We start from the raw sequence: 27,621 nt of genomic DNA, 5'->3' as shown, positions 1-27,621 counted from the left end.
CTGGTATGGTGACTGCAATTGCACCAACCTCTCCTCCTGTTGTGACAATACTAGTAAATCACGATGAGAAACTAGAGAAGTTCTCAAGAACTGATTTTAAAAGATGGTAGCAGAAAATGTTGTTCTATCTTATAACTCTAAACATGGCTCGTTTTCTCCGTGAGAATGCTCCTACTCTGAATGAGGATGAAACTGACCGGCAAGTGGTTACTGCGGTCGATGCCTAGAAACACGCTGATTTCCTTTGCCGGAGCTACATCTTGAATGGACTTGACAACACATTATACAACTTCTATAGTCCTATCAAAACGGCAAAGGAACTTTGGGAGTCTTTGGAGAAAAAGTACAAAACAGAAGATGTTGGCTCAAAGAAATTTGTGGTTGGCAAATTCCTAGACTTTGTGATGGTTGATTCTAAGACTGTGATCAGCCAAGTTCAAGATCTCTAACTCATTCTGCATGACATTCATGCAGAAGGCATGTCTCTCAGTGAATCCTTCCGAGTTGCTACCTTAATTGAGAAATTACCACAAGGCTGGAAGGAATTCAAGAACTACCTCAAACACAAGCGCAAAGAAATGTCTTTAGAAGAATTGATTTTGCGTTTGAGGATTGAAGAGGACAACCGCAATTCTAAAAAGCAAGCTAGTAAACATCCAATGTAGTCAAAGGCCAATATGGTGGAATATGCTCCAAAAGCCAAGAAACGGAAGTTTTCTGGAGAAAGTTCCTCACAAGCACTACTACAAAAACATATAAAGATCACACTTTTTTAGTGTGATGTATGTCATTTAATCACACTTTTTAAGTTTTATTGAAGTGTGATATTTGGGAGTGTGATTAAAAATGGTCATTTTTAATCACACCTTTTAAGTGTGATTAAAAGCATTTAGATCACACATTTTAAGTGTGATTAAAAATATTTAGATCACACCTTTTAAGTGTGACTAAAAATATTTAGATCACACCTTTTAACTGTGATCTTTGGAAGTGTGATTAAAAATAGTCATTTTTAATCACACTTTTTAAGTGTGATTAATAACATTTATGATCACACCTTTTAAGTGTGATCTTTGAAAGTGTGATTAAAAAGGTCATTTTTAATCACACTTTTTAAGTGTGATTAATAACATTTAGATCACACATTTTAAGTGTAATTAATAACTAATAAAATCTGTAATAAAAAAAGGGTTCGACATATTTGAAAAATAATCAATATTATTTTTATATGCACATTTAAAGAATGTAATACACACTATATACTATATTTTGAATCATAACATATTGAATAGAATAACGTCATATATTTCATAAATGAAAATTAAATATTCAAAAGTATATACAAAGGAATTAAATAAAAAAAAAATTAACTGTGCTTACATATATTAAAAAATGAAAAAACTTAAAAAACTAAATTCTTTAATTCTTGGATCATATTTTGCAGCTCTCCAAAAAATTTCTGACCTGAAAAATAAAAACACAAATTAATCCAGAAATTGCTAATGCATATGAATAAACTAAAAAGTTAATTCAGTAAACCAAAATAGGAACATTAATCATTTCTGCTTGATCTTAATCCTTTTGGAAGTAACTTCCCTGTTAACAATTAGATGCCATAGCAGCTCAGTGTCAATGACATTGTAATTAGAAGGTCACTAATGAACACAGTATTTAAAAATGATAAATCTCAATACAGCTTGTGTACGATCTTTTTGTGAAGGTATATTATTATTATGTTGAACCATAATTCTAGGTACCCATAAATAAATAAAAACTCAAGAATTTACTCCATTTTTTTTTTTAGGGAGGGAGGAGAATACATACATTGCAGTTACTATCACCAGCAGCAGCAGGTTTTGGAGAAGCAGAGGCTACATTTATGAAAAGAATTCATCAGAGCTTCTAAATACACTCACTTATTTTCTCTCTACACTCACTATATGCATTGTATATCTTGTATGTTACGAAGAAAAAATTGTGAATATAGGTGTAGAGATGAACATGGCGGGTGTGTGGTGGGTTTAGAAACTCCCAATTGCATCATTAAAACGAGAATTATGTGTACCTTAATATTTTCCATATACATCTATACAAAAATATATAATCATTCCAAAAATACAAAAAGTGCCAATCTGTCATGTACAATTTAGCTTTGTGCACGAGTTCATCCATCTATACGAAAGAAAAAGAGAAATAATGTCAGGTAAAATTGAACAAATAATAAAAAATGACCATGAAAAGTTAGCCTTCTCGCACAACACCCTAATCTACAACAGAGAGAGATATCAATGGAGAACCCTTTTCCATTACACTAAAACAGAAAGATATCCGTTAAATGGTGAATACTATAGCATAATAATAACAACAGTTTCCTAACATGGATAAGGCAAAGTACAATATATAGATGTCCTGGGTAAGAGTCAAATCTAGGACATCATTAAGAGCCATGATAATATCTCCTCCAATTCTATCCTACAAAAGTTATAGACAAAAACAAACAGATGAGATGCTGATGATCCAATTCTATTCCACAAAAGTTATAGACAAAAAACACAAACAGATGAGATGTTGAAGAGTGAAGCTGAACAGATATAAAATAACAATGAACCCATTCTCACACAATGCTTATGATAATCAGAGGTCATTTTCCCATTTCCTTGTCAAAGTTTTGATACTTGAGAAGCTACAAGATGTATGTTTCGCAACTAGATCTGGTCAAAAATGATTTTAACAGAGAGAGATTATGACATTTTAACTGTTGTGAATGTTCATGTCTGTATCCAAGTGAATATGCCTATTTTGATGCCTATGTTTATTGGCAGTGTCAACAAAACTATTCATGTTATATACACATTCTACCAGTTGAATAGAATTTGCTTACATGGCACAACTTTAGCGGTTCTTTTGAAGCCAGAAAGTGCATGTTGTAACGCCCTCAAAATAAACCCATTATATATACATCATTGACATGAAATATTAAAAGAAAACAATTCATTATCCCATTCATCAAAGTATTATTAAATAAAAACATTACATGTAATACCAAATTAAATGCCCTACGGGCTTACATTTTTTCCAAGCCAACACTCGGACACAAAATATGAGTTCTAACTCAAATACAAATAAAGCCCTAGGCTTGATTATATATCAAATAAAAACAAATAACTAAAGATGGTCTTCAGAATCCAAAAGCTAAATCCTTCCAAGCTAAGTCCTTGGAGGTAGCTTATCACCTGAACCTAAAAATGATGTTCCCATAAAGGGTGAGCCACAGCCCAGTAGAAAAATACTAAACCAAATATAAGCATTGAATAAAGCATTAACATTCAATAGATGGTTAACCAAGATAATCAATTACATCATTTTACAGTCTCATGACAATATTGTCTAAGACACGTTTTATTTTCCAACTTTATCAATATGGCTCAGAACCTGGCCAAACTTACAACAGTGAACTAAATATATTATATTCACATTCTTCCAATGTCAACAAACAGATGAGACTCAGGCTCAAATCAAACACTTCATACTTCCAGTTTGATACACATTTTAGTGCTGTATCAAATAAAACACTTCAATATAAATAAGCACACATAAAAGTGATGCTAATGGAGTCCATCCCCTATCTCCTCCCAAACAAAATCCGGTTTAGAGGTCCATCCCCTATCTTCCCCTAAACCGTGGAGTACATCCCCTATCTCCTCCCACACAAAACAATATATATGCAAATGCAATGCTCAATCAATACACGTATTTTCTGTATTAATGCAATAGTCAAAATTAATGACTTAACCAATGTGATTAGTTTCAGTTATTCCTAATCCACATGCAATGTCTACAACAAACACGACTATCCTCCACCGATAGCCCAAAACAGTTATTTCTAGACTGGAAATAAATATATCAACAATTCAATAGGCGAGTGATTTTAATTATCCAACTACACCATTTAATCAATGAATTCCTCAATTTCATGCATTTAACCAATTTCCCCAATTTCCTTAAATTAATCATACAAATTAATTTATTAATACAACTAGGGTTTTTCCCAAAATTACCAAAGTACTCCCAACATATCAAAATACCAAAACTTAGGACAAAACTTATAGGATGGAGTAGGAAATCCCTACCTTGAAGCGAAGAACTCGAATGGAGAAGATGACGAAAATCAAAGTGCTCCAAACCCAAGATTGTTCAGATTAAACGGAAGCCCTCGACCCACTCTATCTTTTTAACAAAGGGCTTAGGGTAGAAATACACTCTAAGTAGATCAAACCTAAGAGAGAAGGTGTGTAGGGAGAGGGAGAAGACGGTTCTAGGGTTTTAAAATCAAAAAGGAGATGAAAAATGATCCTGAAAGTCGGATCTCGGATTTTTATACCAGTCGCCCCGCTCGAGCGTGGAAACCCCCGCTCGAGCGCCACTCACAGACTCCCGCTCGAGCGGCCAAACTCACGCTCGAGCGGCGAATTCACTCTCCCAGAAGTTTTTGCAGACAGGTCCCCGCTCGAGCGCCCAACTCCCCGCTCGAGCGTCACTCACGACTTCCCGCTCGAGCGTCCAATCCCCCGCTCGAGCGGCCAACACTACACAGGACATACTGGATGGGTGTATTCCCCGCTCGAGCGTCCAAACCCCCGCTCGAGCGGACAAACAAAAATCTGGGCAACTAGACTTGGTTCCTAAGCTCAACCAACCTGCTCCAAATCTTCCCAACACAACCCAAGACTCAAAATAAGAAAATAATGAATGACAACAACAATTATACAATGACGGAATCTACGGAACCTAAGTCCGGATACAATAATCAAATGGGAAAAAAACCGGAGTCGCTATACATGTCATACTCCATGTCACTGCAGAAGATGCATATAAAACAAGAAATTTTACTGTGTTACATGTATTAAGATGTATTGATCCACGAGAAAATTAATGTAATAGTCTAAAAACTTGATTTTAACAGAAAGCTCTATGAGAGAATTATCCGACTAAGCCACATTAAAGTTACTCTAAAAACCCAATCTCCAAGTACTGCCAAAACAATGATTGTTGAACCTAAATTCAAAGGACATATGTTCCCAGTTTCTTAATAAGCCACAACCTATCTGTTAATAAGCTACTAACAAAACCAACTTATTTAGAAAAAGAAAACAAACCACCATTAAAAAAAAAATTTAAAAAAACAAGATTATTCATCTTAAAGGATGGCATGGAGCCACTTTGAGTGAGTGCATGCCATACTCCATGTCACTGCAGATGGCGTACATATACATAACTAGAAGTTTTACTTATGTACCAAGATGAGAACTTGAGAAAATTATGTAATAGTCTAACGAACTAGAGTTTAACAGAAAGTTCTATGAAAGTTCTATGAGAAGGAGAGTTATACCAAACTGTAACTACAATGGATTTGCTTTTAAAAAAAACTCTCTTAGTACTGCACAAAACAATCACTGTTGAACCCAAATTCAGAGGTTATGTGCTCCCATTCCACTCTCCTGAAAATTCCCTTATTATTATTATTATTATTATTATTATTATTATTATTATTATTATTATTATTATTATTATTATTATTATTTATTATTTTTCAGATAGGGAGTATACAAGCTATCTTAATAAATCTTTTATTTTAATAAAATCAAGATCTCGGTTGCATTATTTTTTATTGATTTTATTTATAATTTTTATGTTTGTAATGTTTATTTTATAATCATCTTTATTATTGATTAATTTGTTATTAATGATTTTTTAATAATTTATATTAATACATTTATTTATTTTATTACAAAAACAGTATCTTTTATTTATTTATTTATTATTGATCAATTTGTTATTAATGCTTTGATTTAAATAGAATATATTCTCTTACTTGAGACCATAGTTATATGTTAATTAAAAGATAATGGTACACACTATTTTACACATGCATAGTTATGTGTGAGTATAAAACAGTGTTCCAAAATCTAGACACCTCAACAACTATTATCTAAATTGACTCATCATTTCAACATTTTGATTGAAAAAAAGTATCAACAAATTTTGATTAAAAAAAAAAGTAACAGCAACATTAGCTTTATATCAACAGAAAACATTGCAAAGCTTCTTAACGCATGGAAAGGTGTTTGAGAACGAAGCATTTGGATTTTAAAATGGAACAAGGCCGGCAGAATGGTACCGCACACACAAGTTCCAAGCTATCGATTAGTTAGTGTGTTCCCTACGTAAGACCGACAACACCACACCAATCAACGGTTTGGATCCCGACACAGATTATAAAGGCAAGCAATATGATAGAAACCAATCAAATAACCGAATTAGTTTTTCTGTTCCTAGAACAACTGCTAATAAATAGGATCAAAATAATAGCTGAGAACAACTATAGGTCAAAAGAATACCAATCAAATCCTTGATAACTGAACAAACTTTAAAAATGATAGAAAAATCTAAACAAACTGAAAATAAAAATAATAATCCTAATACCAATTCCCAGATCTTCAAACTCTCTCCATACCAAATCCCAACCCTAAAAAGTATTTTAGCAACCAATTTGCCACCCCCCACAAAAATGAAACAGATCCTAGAAATTTTAGAAGAAAACCCCACAATCGCAGCTCATGAACCCTAAAAATAAATAACACTAGGCCTCTACAAATGCATATGCATATATTAAAGAAGAAATGTATATACCATGCCAAATTGGGCTCGCTTCATTCGTTCAAGGACAATGAGCCGAGCTGATCACCAACATTGGGTCCCGATGATGCTAAATGGAGGACATCCAAAGCCTCGGAAACTTTCTTCTTCAGAGCATCTGGAGCCTCGATAAGATGGAGAACCTCGGTTTGGTCCATCTCCAGCAACATGCCTGTCACTTTTCCAGCATGGTCAGGCTCAACCCTCTCCACTAGAGGAAATAGTTGTTCCCCTAACATCTGTCATTTTGACAACAAGGCCATTGCAAACATTCAGAATCAAGAACCAACATTTCAAAGTAGTTTTCAGATTTTATGCCATGGAAGCTGAAATGAAGAGACAAGATTAAAAAACTCACCATGCGCTGATTCTCTGGCGTAGCCGAAGACAGAACAGAAGCAAGTGTTGACATAGGCACTGGCCCAGGACGATGAACATCCAATGGAGTCGTTGACATTCCCGAAACATCAAAAGGTAATGGCATCATTGGAGCCATGAGACCTTGAGGAACAATAGATGGGTCCATACCATTTCGTGTGCTGGCCACATATCTTAAGCCTTGGTTGGTGTTTCGATGCATTAACTAATTTAAAATGAAAACAAAAATACATAAAACACCGTTAGAGAGATCATGAAATTCAAAAGCAGAACACAATAGTCTTAACAGACATGGAACAAAGACATTCATAAATCAGTCACTGGGAATTCTTGCTAAAGTTTTTTTATATCAGCCTTCCAACAAGGCTGGAATTTTTAAAAATTACAAAGTGTATGTCATGTTCGATCTAATTCCAAGGCCAAAGACCCTTGATTATATAAATGCATAAAGCATAAGGAGGAAGAAATGAAAAACAACGCTTGGAGACAACATAAAGAACAATAATGTACATGCTGATGCTGGTGCTGCATCTGTAGAGGATTCCCACCTCTCCTTGCTCTGACATGCTGTCCGGTTTGTCCTTTTTGCCTATTCAAGTTGCCAAATATCTCCCTATTCCACTCCTTTACCTTCTCCTTGATTAATTTCAACTTCCTCAAAACAACTATAAATAAATATTATAAAATGGGTCCATTCACATGGTTTTCTTTGTTGCAAACTTGCAATACTAACAATTCAAGCTCAAAGCTGCATATGTTTCCAATTTTGAGTGATCATCTACATCTAAAAATTTCTACTCCATCCAGTATGTCACATGAAGATGTAAGGGCAATAATCTCATTTACACTGCTGTATACGTATTATACACAAAATTATGCAACAATAATAAGCCTCAAATGGTTTCGAATCTACTAACATGTGCATAAACAAGATGTGGTTCAATGTGCAGCTGGAACATTGGAAACACTGTCGTCATAATGTCATTTTGGGACATAAAGCACCCAACTCTACTTTTGTCCCCTTGAACTCGAGAAATAAGATGTGAATGAACACCTCCAACCTGTTTTCAAACAACCGGTTATCTCATAACAAGTATTTCTACTTATCCAAAAGAAATTGATACAGACAACGAGAAACAAGAAGGTTAATCAACAAAAAAATAAAATATAAAGCCTCAGAAATGAAGTGGCATTCATCCTTACAATAGCAATCCACAAGTCTAGTGATTTTCTGATATCAGGGTGCAAAGCATAAACCCCTTCAAAAATGACCTAGTCAAAATAAACAGAGAATATTTTCAGGAATCAAATCATCAGATACTTGAACACATATCAGATACTGTCTAATGATAAAACTGTGAATACAAGAAGGAGTGACAGGGTAGGACTTGGTGAGGCCAGGCAACATCGGAAGATCTGCTGCTGCTCCAACGCTGCTTCTCCTCCTCCGACGCTGCTCCTCCGCCGCTCGCCGTCGATCAAGAGAGAGAGAGAGAGGGGGGGAAGAAGAGATTAGGGATTTTTTGGGTTCGAGATTGGGGATTTTTTTTTTGGGGAGGGGGGGAAGCGGGAATGGGAAAAAAACAAAGGGGGGAGCGGGAATGAAAAAAAATAAAGGGGCGGGAATGAAAAATAAAAATAAAAATAAATAAATAAATTTATTTTTTGTCAAAAAAATATTTTTTTTTTGTAATTAATGAATTTTTTTAAATTTTTTTTTTAGTTACAAATATTGAAAATTTATTTGTTTTATTTTTATTTTAATGAAAAAATATTATTATTTTGTATTTGGTAGAAGTAGGGGTAATATATATTTTAATAAAAAATATTTTTCACTAAAATAAAAGTTAATTTTCTGTAGTCAATGAAAAATATTTTTTTGCGGTGTATTTTTTTTGGTTACTAAAAATCATGAACTAATTTTTTGTGGTAGAGGAAAGGAAACGGCAACAGTGGTGAAGGTAGTGGATAAGAGATGATGGTGGTGGTGATGGTTATGGCGAAAGAGATTAGTACTGAAGTTGTGGTAGTGTAAATGGAGTGGCAGGGGTGAAAGAGAAGTAATGGTAATAGTAGTAGCAGTAATGGTAGTGGTGGTAGTGGAGTGGTGGCGATAGTAATAGTAATGGTAGTCGTAGAGATGAAGTAGCAACAGTAGAACTAGTGCTGGTTGTGAAATGGCGTTTGTAGTAGTGGTGAAGGTGGTAGAGGAGATGGGTGGTGAGAGAGAGAAATGAGTGAGAGACAGATAGAGGAGAGAGAGAGACAGAGTGATGAGCGAGAGAGAGACAAAGTGGTTGCTAAAAATGCATTTTCTTGTAATGGATCGATAAATCGAGAGGGAGCTCAGTAAATAGAGAAGACGGGAGTGAGAGAGTGAGCAACGCAAACACAGTGAGAGAGAGAAAAAAAAAAGAGAAAGAGATAGAGAGTAAGAGACAAAAAAGAGACATAGAGAGAAGAGAGATAGACCAGAGAGACAGAGAGAGATAGAGAAAAGAGATATGAGCGAGAGAGACATAAAGAGAAGAGAGATGAACGAGAGAGACAGAAAGAAAGATAGAGAGAAGAGAGATGAGCGAGAGAGATAAAGAGAAGAGAGATGAGCGAAAGAGACAGAGAGAAAAAAGAGATGAGAGAAGAGATAGATGAGTAAGAGACACAGAGAGAGACAGATAGACAAACAGACAGAGAGAGAAGAGTGATGAGTGAGAGAGAGAAAGAGAAAGAGAAGAGAGAAAGGAAGATGAAAAAATGGATGAAAAGATATAGACACACAGAGAGAGAGAAAGAGCGAAAAGAAATAAACGAGAGAGAGACAGAGAGAGATGAGCGAGAGAAATAAAGAGAAGAGAGATAGAGAGAGAAGAGAGATAAAAAAAAAGAAAGATGGACGAGAAAGAAAGAGAGAGAGAGAGAGACAGACAGACAGACAGAGAAAAGTGATGAGTGATGAGTGAGAGAGAGAAAGAGAAGAGAGACAGAGACATAGAGAGAAAGAAAGAGACAAACAAACAAAGAAGAGTGATGAGTGAAAGAGAGAGATAAGAGAGACAGAGACAGACAGACAGACAGACAGAGAAGAGTTATGAGTGAGAGAGAGAAAGAGAAGAGAGACAGAGACATAGAGATAGAAAGATGAAAAAATGGTGTGAAAAGAGAAATGTTCAAAAGAGTAAGACAACGTCGTTTTTATTTTTTTATTTTTTTTTGTAACAGAAAAATACCGTTGCATTTATTTAAACCATTTTATGACTATATATATGAAGCCGTCTCAAAGCCACAATATATATATATATATATATATATATATTTTTTATATTTTTTTTTGCAATGGTACGCAATATTACAATCCCAAAAAACTCTTTTTTTTTTTTTTTTTTTTTTTTGCAACTGCAGCTGGTATCGTCGCAAATACTCTTTCTTTTTTTTTTGCGAGTCATCTCTAGTAGTGAGTCGTCTCTATCGTTCATGGGTAGAATAGAGGCGCGGATTTGGAAATTGTATATTTCATATAAAAATCAAATTGAAATATTTTATACAATCACACCTATTTAGGGAGTGTGATTAAATATATATATATATATATATATATATAATTACACTTATTTAAAAAATGTGATTAAAAAGTAGTAATGTATATATAATCACACTTTAATTAAAATGTGTGATTAAAAAATATATATATAATCACACTTATTTAAAAAGTGTGATTAAAAAGTAGTAGTGTATATATAATCACACTTTAATTAAAATGTGTGATTAAAAAATATATAAATAATCACACTTTAATTAGAATGTGTGGTTAAAAAATATAAATATAATCACACTTATTTAAAAAAGTGTGATTAAAAAGTAGTAGTGTATATATAATCACACTTTAATTAGAAGGTGTGATTAAAAAATATATAAATAATCACACTTTAATTAGAAGGTGTGATTAAAAAATATATATATAATCACACTTGTTTAAAAAGTGTGATTAAAAAGTAGTAGTGTATATATAATCACACTTTAATTAGAAGGTGTGATTAAAAAATATATAAATAATCACACTTTAATTAGAAGGTGTGATTAAAAAATATATATATAATCACACTTGTTTAAAAATTGTGATTAAAAAGTAGTAGTGTATATATAATCACACTTTAATTAGAAGGTGTGATTAAAAAATATATAAATAATCACACTTTAATTAGAAGGTGTGATTAAAAAATATATATATAATCACACTTGTTTAAAAAGTGTGATTAAAAAGTAGTAGTGTATATATAATCACACTTTAATTAGAAGGTGTGATTAAAAATATATACATATAATCACACTTAATTGAAAAGTGACATAAAAAATAAATATTATCACACTCAATCAAATTAAGTGTGATTAAAATATCAATCTAATTTTTTTTATTACACTTCTAATAAAAGTGAGATCTTTTTTTTTTGTTAAAGTGTGATCTTTAACTATTTTTGTAGTAGTGAAGGCTCTAAAGGAGGAGAAACTAAAAAGTGCGAGTTTAATGGCAAGTGTTACATCTGTGACAAAGAGGGACATCGGGCCAAAGATTGCTGTAGCAAATGCAAAAGCAAAAGAAAAACAAGCAAGAAGCCTGCTCAAGCCAATATGACCGAAATGGACAAAATTTCCAATGGTGTTAATGACATAAATCTTTCTGCATTTGTTTCTGAGGAAAACCTTGTCGGAAATCCTAAGGAATAGTGGGTGGACACTGGTGCTACTCGCCACATCTGTGCCGGCAAAAAGATGTTCACATCTTATTTTATAATGGACAACGGTGAACAACTTTTTATGGGCAACTCTTCAACTTCCAAAGTTAAAGGACAAGGAAAGATTATTCTGAAGATGACATCTGGAAAGGAACTCGCTCCCAATAATGTGCTGCATGTACTGGATATTTGCAAGAACCTTGTTTCCGGATCTTTGTTGAGTAAAATGGATTTATGCTAGTTTTTGAAAGTGACAAGTTTGTACTTACCAAAAACGGGATATATGTAGGAAAATGTTACATGTTTGATGGCCTTTTCAAAATGAATGTAATGACTGTTGTACCCTCTGTTATTAATAAAAATACATCTTCTTCTTACTTGCTTGAGTCTTCAAATTTATGGCATTGTAGACTAGGACATGTTAATTATGGATCTTTGCATAGATTAATTAATATGGAATGTTTACCTAAATTTGACATTGATTTAAATCATAAATGTGAAATTTGTGTTGAGGCAAAATTATCCAAAACTCCTTTTCATTCAATTGAAAGAAGTACGAAACCACTTGAATTAATTCATCATGACATTTGTGATTTTAAATCAATTCAAACTAGAGATGGGAAAAAGTATTTTATCACTTTTATAGATGACTATACTAGATATCGTTATGTTTATTTAATTCGAACCAAGGATGAAGCTTTGGAAACTTTCATTCAATATAAAAATGAAGTTGAAAATCAACTTGGTAAGAAAAATAAGAAACTTAGAAGTGATAGAGTTAGAGAATATGAATCACCTTTTGGTGAGTTTTGTAAAGAACATGGAATAATTCATCAAACTACCGCTCCTTACTCACCTCAGCAAAATGGAATTACTGAAAGGAAAAATAAGTCTTTAGAAGAAATGATGAATGCCATGTTAATAAGTTCTGGATTATCTCAGAACTTGTGGGGAGAAACAATACTTTCTACCAATTATATACTTAAAAAAGTACGTCGAAAGAAAGTGAATCAAACACCTTATGAAATGTGGTATGAGAAAGTACCATCCTACAAATACTTAAAAGTGTGGGGGTGTTTGGCTAAAGTAGCTATTCCTAATCCTAAAAAGACTAAGATATGTTCTAATACTGTTGATTGCATTTTCATTGGTTATGCCAAGAATAATAGTGCATATTGGTTTTCGATTTATAAGTCAAAACATTTCGAAGTGCATGTAAATACTATTATTAAATCTTGGAATGCATCATTCTTTGAAAATATATTTCCAAATAAGACTGGACAAGGGACTAGTTCTAATAAAAGATCTTATGATGCCATTACTAGTCATGATCAAGAACAATTAGATCAAAATGAAAAAGAGGAACCTAGCCATAGTAAACGTTCTAGAACCTCAAAATCTTTTGGTCCAGATTTTCTAAATTTTTTGTTAGAAAATGAGCCTTTAGCTTTTAAAGAAGCTATGTCTAGTCCTGAGGCTCCTTTATGGAAAGAAGTTGTAAACAGCGAAGTTGAATCCATCCTGCAAAATCACACTTGGGAATTGATAGATTTACCACCAGGTTGTAAACCTCTTGGGTACAAGTGAATTTTCAAAAGGAAAATGAAAGCAGATGGATCAATTGACAAATACAAGACAAGACTTGTGGTCAAAGGTTTTAGACAAAAAGAAGGTCTTGATTACTTTGACACATACTCGTCGGTTACTAGAATAACATCCATTAGAATGCTAATTGCTATTGCATCATTGTACAATCTAGAAATTCATCAAATGGATGTGAAAACCGCTTTATTAAATGGTGAGTTAGATGAAGAAATTTATATGGAATAACTAGAAAGATTTTCTGTTCCAGGAAAAGAAAACAAAGTGTGTAAATTGATTAAATCATTATATGGTTTAAAACAAGCACCAAAGCAATGGCATGAGAAATTTGACAAGGCAATGATATCAAATGGATTCAAAATTAATGAATGTGACAAATGTGTTTATATTAAAAACACTAGCAATGGTTATGTTATAGTATGTCTTTATGTAGATGGTATGCTCATCATAGGTAGTAATAATGACATGATTAAAATTATCAAGAAAATGTTGAATAAACATTTTGACATGACGGACATGGGACTTGCTGATGTAATTCTTAATATAAAAATTACCAAAATATCATAAAGTTATGCTTTGTCACAATCTCATTACATTGAGAAAATACTTGACAAATTCTGCAAAAATGATGATCATCTTGCTAAAACACATGTGGATGTTAATTTGTTTCTTTCTAAGAATGTACAAGAAAGTATTTCTCAATTAAAGTATACCCAATTATTGGAAGCTTAATATACTTGATGAACTACACTCGCCCAGATATAGCTTATGCAGTAAGTAAATTAAGCGGTTGTTTGGGATAAACTAAATAAGTGTACTTTTTGACTTTTTATGAAATATGGGTTGGGTTTGAAGTGATGTGGTAGAAAGATGATATGACTTAAATAAAATGATGTGACTTAAATAGGATAGTGACTTTTTGACTTTTTGACATTTTTTGATTATGCCAAACCAAGCCTAAGTAGATATACGAGTAATCCGGGAGTAGAACACTGGAAAGCAATTATAAGGGTTCTAGGATATCTCCGATTTACTCGTAACATTGGGCTGAATTATACTAGATATCTAACAGTACTTGAAGGATACTGTGATGCAAATTGGATATCGGATACTAGAGACTCAAAATCCACTAGTGGGTATGTCTTTACTCTTGGTGGTGTGGCTATATCTTGGAAATCTTCCAAACATACTTGCATTGCTAGGTCTACTATGGAAATAGAATTCATCGCTTTAGATAAAGCTGGGGAAGAGGCAGAATGGCTTCACCACTTCCTTGAAGATGTTCCAATGTGGCTAAAACCGTTGTCTGCTATATTTATACATTGTGATAGTCAATCAGTAATTGGTAGAGCACAGAGTCATATGTATAGCGGTAAGTCACGACATATTCATCGTCGACATAACACCGTGAGACAACTACTCTCTAATGGAATTATTTCCATTCAATATGTGAAGTCTAAAGACAATATAGTGGATCCACTAACCAAATGGTTAGCAAGAGAGTTAGTTGAGAATTCATCGAGAGGAATGGGACTTAAGCCTATTAAATAAGAGTTACCACAATGGCAACCCAATCTAGTTGACTGGAGATCCCAAGATCTAGGTTCAAAGGGACAACCGAGTTGTGTATGACTCATAAAGATCACTGGGAAGTTAAACTCCTACCCATTTTTATGATGAAATAGTGATGTCTGCAGCGTTTTAGGTTAAGTAATACTTTTAATGATTCTTATATCGAGGTATACCTAGTGGAGTATGGTAGGATACTCTTCATAAGAATCACCTATATGAGTGTGAACTAGGCTGGTTATGTGAGATTTGTGAAGGGCTACAATTCTCTAGAGCACTCATGAAAGACCAAGTTGTTCAGGGCCAAAATGAACACAATAATAAGAACTAAACTGTGTCTGGGGATATATTGTATGAGTTCTATTGTCTTGGTTTACACAAATGGCTGAACAGTTCAAGACATCATGTTCACTGATTAGCTAGTAAATCCGATAGTGTCTCACAGGAGAAGGTTCAAAGCCAAAAGCTACCTATCCTTTACAGAATATTTTCAATTTCTGTACTCTCTGTAATTAGATCATGTTGTTGCATTTTTTCTCCCTCAAATTCCATTCATGTGGGGATTGTTGGAAATTTGGTTTTTTATAGGCTTATTTTGGGCCAACTTTGAGCCCAAAATAGAGAGGGTCCCATACGTCTTTTGGGGTGGATCCAAAGATGTGATGTGTTCCTTGCCGTATGGTAAGTCACATTGTGAAAACGGTACGTCAAAACTATTTATAAGTGAATGGGAACTTGACGTCGTTTTTGGGTTCGTGGAATGGACAATTAAAAAAGTAAATATGGGTTTCCTTGAAATGGGTTGTCCCACATTAAAACTTTAAGATAGCCTATGTTTGTATATAAGCTCTAGATGGCAACACTTGGGTTGGGCCCCAAGGGGCACCCCAAATTTGTAGAAGGGATGAGTTATGGACAAAGTGAACCTTGGCTCAAACCATCACACACACGCACCGCCCTCGCCATCCGTCCGACCTATCGCCCGAGCTGAGTCGATTGTAAAATTAATTTTTTGGACAAAATTTATTTGAATTTCAAAATGTTTTTAATTCAAATTTGAATTCAATTTTTTTCCAATATTTGTGCCTCTTTTGAATTCCATAACATATTCAAATTTTTGAACAGAATCAAACTGTTTTACAAGTTTAAAACTACCCAGACAGATCCAAACTACCCAACAATTATTTGTTCAAAACTACTAGCAGATCTGTTATAGTTGGAAGCAGTTATTTGTTCAAAATTTGAATTATATCTGTTGCACATGTTTATTTAAAAACCTATCTGTTCAGTTTGATTTTTAGATATGTTTAGGTCTATATATAGCAGACCATTTCCAGCAGTTAAGTGATTTAGAAAAATTGATTTTCTTGCCTTCATTTTGCTCTCTTGCATTATTATTCTTCATACTAGTTTTATAGAAAAATTCAGAGAGTATTAGAACACAGGTTTTTTGTTCGCCGTACAAATTGTTTGAAGTGCTACTACAATTTGTGAAGATCATTGTATCCTAGGAGATAGATGCCATTTGTCCGTAAGCACCGTAACAGGGCGAATCTGTCTTAAGGACAGAGTGTCACACACTCAGCTTGATCTTTTAATTATTTATTCGATTCGGTAAAATAAATTCGGTAAGTAATTTATTTTTATTTTTATTTTTTTGATTTGTTTCTAGTTATTTATTTTACATAGAAGATTGTTCCAACAGGATAACCCCATGCACAGCCAGCAATGGGTAAGCAAAGAAATCACCAAAAAGATAAGAAAAATAAGTCCCTTACACAACCCGCAAGGGTAGGACATCAAAACATCTCTGACAGTAGCAACTAGCAACAGCCGAAAGCAGCAGAAGCAGCAAACAGCAAGAGCAGCAAGCAGCAGCATAGATGTAAGAACCCACCAATGGCAGCAAGAGAATCCAGTGCAGACAAACCCTTAAACACCCAAAATAATCAACAAAACCTGAGGCAAAGGCAAAACACAACAAAAACCAGCTTTAGAGAGAGAACAAGCAAGCAACAAAACGCATAACTCAATATATATAGGGCTTACATCACTCAACCCACACATAAGGCTAGGGAAGCAAGAACTCTCATAGGAAAGAAATCAAGCTGCCCAAAAAGCCTATAACAAACACTAGAAAAAAAAAAAAAAACAATGCCGAAATAGTACACATTAATGTGTGTTTAGAAGGAAAAAGATTAGGTACACACATAATCTTTGCATAGTATACAAAGTGATTGTCCCGAGACTTGAACCCATAACCTCAAGCTTATTAGGCCAAGGTTTTACCATTAAACTAATGGTCACCCCCTCAACAACAAACACTCAAACGAAGAAAAATAGGACTAAGATCACTTAACCCTCAACAATAAAAATCCCTTACATATGTACCAGCTTAACAACCTGCTGCATAACAAACAATTAGAAAGCTGGCTCACCATAACTCAACCAAAATATGAGGACTTCACATCACTCAACCCTTAATAGAATCTAAGTAACTAAAGAAGCTAACATATGAAACTCACAACACTTAACCCTCAACATCTCTATTAATGTACCAGCATAGCCTGCATAGCACACAGATGGGGGAAATAAAAATGAAAATATCAAAAGAGCTCACTGTTCACAAAATACATGACACAAAACACATGACACAAAAATATAGGGCTTACATCACTCAACCCACACACAAGGCTTAGGAAGCAAAATCTCATTGGAAAGAGATCAAGTGCCCCAAAAGCCTAAAACAATCGCTCAAGCAAAGAAATATAGGGCTAAGATCACTTAACCCTCAACAAAAAATCTCTCTTGCATACAAGCAATCAAACCTTGTGCAACTAATTTCAACACAGGCATAAAAGCCACGTTGAATCGAGTGGACCGAATCATTTTCAACGACAAAGGAGATAACTCTCTGTTCTGAATGTGAAATTTCTTCGCTTGCAAACTCTTTGTCAAAGCCAGTAGAGACAAACTCATTTTATGTGTAAATAATAAGGAGAGACATCCCTGCTTTGTATATTTTACCAACTTAAAAAACCTCAACCTTAAAGACAATACAAGACAAAAATTTAGTAAAATGAAGGCTTTTACATTTTTTTTTTCTTTTTCATGTGACCCTGAGATTGAACACTTCAACCATAACCGTAGGAAAGATTAATTAATTATTGTGGATCAGAGTCATTCATTCACAATTTAATTTGGTAAATTACAATAAACCTCACAAGTTTGGCATAATTACACTAGCTTCCCTTTTAGTAAGATTAAAGCCTCCACAAGTAATGCAAATACATTGATCTTACACAAAAAGTTATATACAATCTTGAAATGGAATTGGAGTTGTGAAAGGACAGATCAAAAAAATTCAATTTGAGTGATAGTTCATAAAATATGTTTCTAACTTTCAATTTCTATTAGGCTGCTTGTTTCCAAGGTAATTCTTTTATTGAATAAACATAATTGCTTGAGTCAAATTTCCTCATTGAATCTTAGGAGGACATTTTTTCCCCCATTAATAGTCATTTGACTTGGCAAAAGGCAAGAGTTCTTTGGCAATAAGAGAGAAATCTCAAATCAAAAACCCACCTAACCTTGTACTTGGCCTTGCCAGTATGTGTGCACACATGCAAGCTAGAATAACCATAGAACACTTGAACAAAAACAAAACCATAATAGACTATCTATTTGCAAAATCATAAAAATAAGCATTAACCAAAAAGATTGGAAACATAATGATGAAGTTGAGGTTTGGATTTCTAAAAAATGAACTTGAAACATATAATTTAGGAACGGTTCCAAAAAAAGATAACGATGGTGAGAGTAGAAAAATCAATGCAGGTTTAAGGAAAAAAAAATATATGATGTCGTTCTTGAAGTACATCAAAATATTCTATCAATTGCCCAAAATTTACAGACATTACAAGTTGATAAAAACACAAAACCACATGTACTATTCTCAGGAGTAAAACACTTGCCATAAAATTCCACCAACAATTAGCAGTTAAATAAAAATCAAAACCAAAATCTCTTTATCTTATATGATCATTTATTTTATATAGTCAATGTTCTATATGTAATTATGTGGCCACTCTGTTCCTTGGGATGACACATTGGAAAATTTAAAATCTATCCAAAATAGTAAAGGGTGCCAACTATTGTTATTTCCAATTTGGGTAGTGGGTTTTATGATGGGTTCAACAAGAGAAAGCTACAAAAATAATGGGGACGGTGTGTGTTTGTTTATGCAGGCCCGACCTTGACCATAGGCCCACAAGGCCATGGCTTAGGGCCCCTCAAAACAAGCCCAAAAAAGGGGGGCCCTCCTATTATAATTTAATGTAATATATTAGGTATGTTTTAAGTCCAAAAAAAATTTAAAAATGCCCAAACTAACTTAAAATAAATTGGTCCATTAAAAAATTAAAAGGCCCAACACTGTAGCCCAACAAAGCAGCAATTTGAAAGACCCAACAATTAATCCAATTCTTAATTCCTAACAATTAACGGCCAATAGTTAAGGCCCACTTTGACAGCAGCTTGAAAGGCCTATCTAATTTCTAACCCTACTACCTTCCCTTAATCCAATTTTCCCTACAGCTTGTTTGATAGCACACCAGCAGCCCAAGCCAACCAAGCAACAAAGCAGCAGCACACGACGGGGCAGAGCAGCAACACAGGTATTTTTTTTTTCTTTTCTATTCAATTAATTAAATATTTGTCTTGTCTCTTGCTTAATTAATTGCTATTATAATATTGGTATTTACATCATCAAGAAAAATTTGTTTAAGTTTAATAGTTCACATCACATAATTTAAAAGTTTGGTGTTTTGTCAAGTGGTGGTGGTGCTCTTGTTTTGAATTTTGATCTAAAAAAATATTTTGATCTCAGCTCATCATGACTCTTAAAAGAAATTATCTGTCTAGATTCGCAAAAAGAAAAAAGAAGCAAATAGTCGAAAAATTAGTCGAGTGTCAAAGAGGAGCTATTGTAATGCTAAGTATTTTTTGTGATTTTAATACAAATATTTTGTCCTTTACCTTAATTTTTTTTTTCATTCAACGAAAAAAAAAATGTGAAGGGCCCCAGAAATTTATTAGTTGATTATCGGCTTTGGGCCCTGGAAATCTCAGGACCAGGCCTGTGTTTATGTCAGGGGTTACTGTGAGTTATCTCTAGCATCAACATAGAAACATGGGACAATGGAAAACTTAAAAGCACCCATACAAATATTAAGGCAAATATAAGCTTAGAAAGCCATCTACTAAAAAATAAATAAATTAAAATTAGCTCCCATGGAACACTTTCATATGGCAAGCCATGATCAACAACCTTCAATTGATATTGGAAGGTCTGGATCCCATTGTGACGTAAAATGAAATAAGAAACATAATGCAATTGGGAGGAAGAAAGAACAAATTCAACATTCCATTGATCAATCCAATTTAATCAATTTAAGGAAAAAAGCATAGACCAGTTTCAACAGTTAAAAAATTAATTAAATTTAAACCAAAGAATTATTTCATTAAAGCCCTTCTGAACAAGTTAACAGAGAAGTTGCTTGAGTTTGTAACACCCCCAAATTATTACAATAAATCCAACTCTTATAACATAACGTTAATGGAAATATTATGCTTTCATTCGTCAGAGTTTGCATTACAAAAGATAACACATGCAATATACGTTCATAAATGTACATCCTGAGTCTATAGCATGTAATACCAGTTAATGATAAACAAAATAAATGCCTTACGGGCTTACATCTTTCCAAGTCATTACTTGGTTACAATAAAAGAGTCATAAGCTCTGTACATATAAAACCCTGGGCTTGGACGAACATTAAATACAAATAACACAAAAAGAACCCTGAAGCTCCAAGGTCCCCCCAAGCTACATCATTGGAGGAAGCATGTCACTAGTACCTGAAAATGGTTTCCCAAAGTAGGGTGAGCCAAAGCCCAGTAAAAATAATCTAACACAACATATGAGAATAAACGAGATATAAGTATGATATACATATTCATTATCAAATGACAAAATCTTTATAACTCTTTTCCAAAGCCATGTTATACCAAACTCGCTTCTCAATTCGTTCATTTTAGTTCATTAGATACATCCACTTCATTCGACCCATCAACAGAGGTTACACGTGTCAAATTTCCAACAGATGAAATCATCATACAAATACATTCACTTCTATTTGCCATTTTATGAAAATTTCGTCCGCAGGAATCAGCACCCATGTATACAATTGGTTTTTGGGACTTTCACCCTGGACACACAGGATAACTTAGTTCAATGGAGTCCATCCCATTTCTTCTTCTCAAAACATGGAGTACATCCCATTTCTTCTCCCAAATATCATACATATACAATGTATATCATTCATAATCATATACATATACAAGATATTTTAGGGCAAAGCTCCCCATTTTCCAAATATTAACCCAAAGGCCAAAATCAACTATTTTGACATAGGACAACCTCATAACCAAACCCCATAACCATTTATGCAACCCTCATATAGAAACCCCTTTTTTCAAACCTTGACCCAAACACTAGGTTTGCTCAAAACATCCTCAAAATCTCACAATTTTCATACAACAACCTATAACCAAGTTCAAACCCATATTAAGGTGTAAAGAGTCCCTACCTCAAGTTTAGAAAACTAATGAAGTAAACACGAAACTCCAACGACGCCGAAACCAAATTTCAATCGGTTCAAAGTGAAGCTCCCAAGATGCTCTACCCTTTTTCCAAAGACACCAGGGCGGAGAGATCAACGAATCAAGGAGAAAAAGTAGAGAGAAAGAAGGTCTCGCTTTAGGGTTTTTAGAAGAAAAGATCTAAAAAAGTGATGTTAAAAGTCATTTTCGCGATCTAATATACTCACAATCCGTTCGAGCGGAAGAGTTTACGCTCAAGTGTTAGACACAATAAGCTGTTCCACTCGAGCACAAGAACAGGCCCGCACAAGCCAAGAGTACACACCTTTAGTACTTTTGCAGACAACAAAAAAATAGCTCGAGCGCAAGGAGGATGTTCGAGCGCCCACCCGCTCAAGCGTAGAAAACGCCGCTCGAGCGTAGAAAACACCCCTCCAGTATTTTTGCAGACATACAAAGTATTGAGGGTTTACAAACCCCGCTCGAGCGCAAGAAGGTCCGCTTAAGCGAGGACCAAAATTCTGGACAACACAAGGTTTGAAAACTAAGTAACCAACCTGTTCCAAACACACTCAACACGTCCAAATAACCAAATTTAAAGAGGAATAAAGAGTAAAAGACAATGAATGACACTTAGAAACCATAAGCTCGAGTCCGAACTACCACAAGTGTCGGGTCAAAATTGGGATCGTTATAACCTCCCCCCTTAAAGAATTTCGTTCTCGAAATTTCAAATTAAGTTGTAAAACACGGTTAAAACTAATTACGACCACGATAATCATTCAATTCCATCACCAGGACCTATTCACTGGTCATCCAGTCTCAACAACAAATTAAACAATATCTCAATACTGAATATATAATTCACACTTTCCCAAATCATGTGCAATGATTAATCAAAATCCAAGTTCTTTTTCTGAAATTTATACGGCATATATAATGCTCCCAAAAGTGATACAAAACATACACAATACTTCATATTCTTAAAACATATACAATGTTTATAATGGACTCATGATTCCAAACTCCCATAACATATACAATGTTCTCATAATTTCAGACATACAAATTGCAGATAAATGAAACTACTTATATTTCAAAACTCAAACCAAAAATGCAAACAAATACAAAAACACAATTGGGCCATGAATATCAAAATATAACAACATTTATATTGGGCAATGCAAAGCCAACTAAAGTTTTTAAATGTAAAATCCAATTTAGCAAAATCCCAAAACACAAATAAATAAATCTCAAACAAAACGGTAAACACTACAGAGAATAGTATAAAATCGTTATTAGTCCCTAAAAGTAAAAAATATGGTTCCTAAATACTACATTAATTAATTAATGTTAACCCTATAGACAAATATAGTATAAAATCATTATCAAGTTTAGCAAAAACCCTAGAGTGCCTCACCAAAAACTAAGTCATAGTTTCACTAACCCTTGTTCAAAATTCTGAGATAATCTGGAGAATGAGAGAAAAAAATAGGATAAAAATGAAAGTGAATAGATTTTTTAGTGGAAGGAGAAGGATTTAAGAAATAACCACCATACTAGAGATACACATACCTTCAGATTTCAATAGAAGTAGAGCAAATAAGGAAGAGTGCCACCGAGAGGGGAGGGAAGGGGAGATGAGAGGCCTAGGTATCAGAGTGAGAGAGATGTGCAATGCGATAAAGCGAGGGAAAGAGACGAATGATTTCGTGTGGCAATGCGTCACCCAACCCAACGATAAAATGAGAACAACAACGAAAGAGACAACGGAGTGAGAGCAAAGGCAATAGAGATAGAGCATAGAAAGAGACAATAGAGCAAGGTTAACTAGTTACTCCGGTTGCCTATATTTAACCATTAAACATTTTAATGGCTAAGATGATATTTGAGTAATCTAGTGGTTTAGAATCAACGTGCACAAACTACCCTAGATGAATAAGAAAACAAGAAACCCACAAATCTTAAATCAAAACAATTGTTAAAAATCTACCCACAACCCAAAATCTATATAGATGAATAAGAAAATATGAAACCCATAACTTTTGAAGCTAAGAGAGAGGGGGAGATAGATGATGATGGATGATTGTGGAGAAGTTTTACCGAGTTGTTTTTAGGGATTAGAACGAAAAGTGTGAGGGAGTGGGGTTGTAATTATAGGTGTGGTGGTGGATGGGGTTGGAAAGTAGGTTACTACAAAGGAAGAGGAATTCAAATCCAAAATTTTTCATAAGATGATCATTTTTGAACGGTTGATATTTAATAGTACAAAAGTTGAGTACAATAGTACAAAAGTTTAGGGTACAATAGTAGTGGTAATTACTTTTAAAAAAGGATTAGACTTCTCTTTTGTTCATATCTCAATATGAGAGAATTAGAGAGGGTTGTGGAGCCCACCACGGTCCCCGTTGTGATGATTTGAACTATTCAAATTTTAGGACTCGTTAAGTAAAATATTCATGTAAAAAAATCAAAATGATCAAATATTAGAAGCTATATGTTTCAATCAAATTTGTATTACAAAAAATGGATGGTTATTCTTGAAATTATATTTGTCGTCCATTATTTTTAAACAAATATGATTTGAATATATAACTACCGATGTCCAATCATTTTATTTTTTGCATGAATACTCTACTCAACAAGTCCAAAGTATGTCTCTAAATAGTGAAAAGAAATTTAAATAAGCATAAAAAATCACCATTGTTAACAAAAATAGACAAAATAGAACAAATTCAAAAGAGAACAAAAAAAGAATATACTTCTAGAGAATCTTATGAGTTCCAACAATTATAGGGGAACAACATGTACTGCGTTAGGTGAAGCATTTTATAGAATATGAAGTATACACATTACATACAGACATGCACATAACCAAAAAAAAAAAAAATGATTATACCCAAATAAACAAAATACCTTGAATCAAATTCTCAAACAATGGATTTAGAGAGGAAATGAAAGAGAAAGGAGCCAAACCACAAACCGTTATATTTGCTTTGAGAGAAATATGTACAAAGTGTCTACTACGTGCAGAGGTCGTCAAAGCGCTGAGTTGCGGATGCAATGAAAACTCCAATTAAGAATGAGAACAAAAATAGAAAAACCCATTATGAAATTTGGCACCTTACGTAGTATAATTGAGAAGAAAAAAAAATTGAAACTCATTATCAAGTAACCATGGAGACTATAAATTAATTCAGAAAATGTATAGGCACTCTATAAAGAAACCATTGAGACTCAATAAAGAAAACATATTGTAGCATTGATAATCAATGCATATATGGAAAACACTCTAAAGAGATAACTCATTTAGGTGCATTAGCATTAGCCGCCAAATTCAACGACCCTCAAAACCCTATAATATTTTTCACAAACTCGAATTAGAGTATCGATACCACCAAAATAAAATTAAAAATATAAATAATTCATTTAGCAATTGATTGTTGGTTCATAAAAAGCCAAAAAATTTAGTAAAAAGACTTGATCATACATTCAACAATGAAAAATAATCAACAATTAAATGCACACCTAGTAATATCCATCACCCACAAGTTAATATATGCCTTCTCAAGAAACTTGGAGAAAGTGAGTATAACATGTGAGAGAGAAAAGGTTCCATCTAGGAGGTCAAAAACCCATTCCAACTATTTCTAGCCTTCAAAAAAAAATATTGGATCAAACTCATCAAAATGAAGAACAATTAAAAAGTAATACGAATGACAGATAAAAGAAGAAATAAGTTATTTGCAAAAAATTATGCAAAATTCCATGAGAATCAACAAAGTTGCATTTTTGTAACATCCGGTACAAGAAACTTCATGTCTTTTCCCGAAGAAAAAACTACTTGAGTAAAGGCCAGAATTCATACAAATATAGATCAAACTAAAGCTATTAAGCATAACAAACATTTTGTTCATGGAGATAATTGCATTTTCATTGAGTTATTGATATATTTATTTCATTTTCTAGACTTGTTCGGTAAATCAATTTTCTAGTCAAGAATGAGCTACTAACTAGCCACCGTGCGTAGACTGCATATAAAAAAGAAGTTATTTGCAAAAAATTATGCATAATTATGAGAATCAACAAAGTTGCATATAGAAACTTGGCTCAACAAGACTTGAATTCCACATAATAAACTCATATATACCTGCCGCATTGCAAGAGAAATTGTCAATTTAATTCTTCGGCATATCCTATCAACTATAGCTATACCTGCCACGCTATAAGAGAAATTGTCAATTTAATTCTTCAGCATGTCCAATCAACTAAGAGTTACAATCCATAATGACAGTTAGTTTAGTGAGGATCAAAACCCAAGCAAGGGCCCTTGATATTTGATAATATTTTAAAGTTCTTTATTCAAAATGAACAATACAGAAAAATCTAGCTAAAATCCAAAAATTATATAAGCCAAAAGCTTACTAATTCAACAATGACAATAAATTGGTAGACCATGGAATTAAGATACACCGGCAACAGATTAAAAGATCTAAATTCAAGTAATGTCGAACAACACAATAATCTCACTTTTTATACATAGAATATATCATTCACTTTCCACACATTCCATTTGTTAAATTCAACAATGGTCATAAACTGAACTAAATTCTAACCAAATCACCATAACATGCAAAATCTATAAACATTAAAATCATATATTTTTCAAAAAATATATTAAACCCATTATCACCAAATAGAAAAGAATATAGCCAATTAAACCCATTAAGGAAGAATTGACAATGTCTTTCCAAACACAAACAATTACCCACCCCCTTCCAACATTTATTTTTCTTCATTCATTTCGTCATTTTTTTTTTCCCTTTCTTTTTCTTGTGTTCATCAATATCAATTCTCCCTTTTTTCCCTTTGAGCTTGTACAAATAGAGTTGGGTTAACAAACCAACTATGCAATGCAAGTGTGCATGTGTGTGTTTTGAATTATTAAAGCACACCACATATTCTTCAATTAACTTGGAAAATGAAACTATGACTATAAGGAGCAGAAATAGAATTGATTTTAGAAGTGTAAAATAGATGGAGAAATTGATCAATCATGAAAAAAAGAGAAAGTCAGTGCATGCCAAAAATTGATTAAGAGAGAGAGAGATTTTTAGGGCTTCTTAGAAATCAATTTGAGAGAGAGAGAGAGAGAGAGAGAGAGAGAGTGTGTGTTATTGTTGCAGATGGAGGGATTTTAAGTTTTGGAAGTGGTAGAGGGGTTGGAGTTAGGATGAGGCTTTGGTAGAGGGAAATCATTGAAGTGAATAGGGCAAGAGAGAGAGAGAGTCCATATATACTTGATATTTATCTGGTTGGAGAGAACACATTCACTTCAACGATGGAAGCCAACAAAGACTTGTAGTCTCATTGTGGCTAGAACTCAACAGAGGCTACTAGTTATTGCTGGAAATTAAGGGTTACATAGAGATGGCGAGAGCAGTATAAGAGAAGGAGCGAGAGACAAAAATGAGAGAAATAGAAGCGTAACCATCGTGAGGGAGTGAGAGGAAAATAGGAAGAGAGAGAGAGAGTTAACCGGTTGCTCAGTTTCCCATTTTCTACCATTAAATAGGTCCATGGTCCTAGTCAATTGCTTGTAATTCGATGATAGAAAAATGTTTAAAGGTCACACTTAAGGAAATTAAAACATGATACTTTTAATAAAAGTGTGATTAAAAAAATCAAATTAATATTTTAATCACAACTAATTTAATTAAGTGTAATAGTATTTATTTTTTATGCCACTTTTTAATTACATGTGACGATATATATATTTGTTAATCCCACATTCTAATTAAATTGGGAATATATATATATATTTTTAATTGATAATATTCCCATAATCTTATTCTGAAGAAACAGAAGCATCCTTATTTTGAAGAAACCGATCGACTCTCTCTCTCTCAACCCTAATCGCTCTCAACCGATCGAATCAACAATGATTCATCTCAGTGATTTCGATTCATCTCAGAGAGGGAGTGAG

At 33.6% G+C, this 27,621-nt stretch overlaps 1 protein-coding gene across 1 annotated transcript; it reads right to left on the bottom strand.

Moving 5' to 3' along the window:
* Window positions 1-6,710: 6,710 nt before the first annotated feature.
* MPC (maternally expressed pab C-terminal) lies at window positions 6,711-7,222 on the bottom strand. The gene is made up of 2 exons (XM_082923120.1): window positions 7,055-7,222; window positions 6,711-6,935 (listed from the first exon to the last, which is right to left on the bottom strand). The coding sequence occupies exons 1-2, from the start codon at window positions 7,220-7,222 to the stop codon at window positions 6,711-6,713; spliced, it is 393 nt and encodes a 130-aa protein (XP_082779246.1).
* Window positions 7,223-27,621: the final 20,399 nt, after the last annotated feature.

The sequence above is a fragment of the Camellia sinensis genome, chromosome 4 (genome assembly GCF_055761805.1).
Source record: "Camellia sinensis isolate YWXY chromosome 4, ASM5576180v1, whole genome shotgun sequence".
Taxonomy (NCBI): domain Eukaryota; kingdom Viridiplantae; phylum Streptophyta; class Magnoliopsida; order Ericales; family Theaceae; genus Camellia; species Camellia sinensis.
This window is presented reverse-complemented; position numbering and strand designations above follow the sequence as displayed.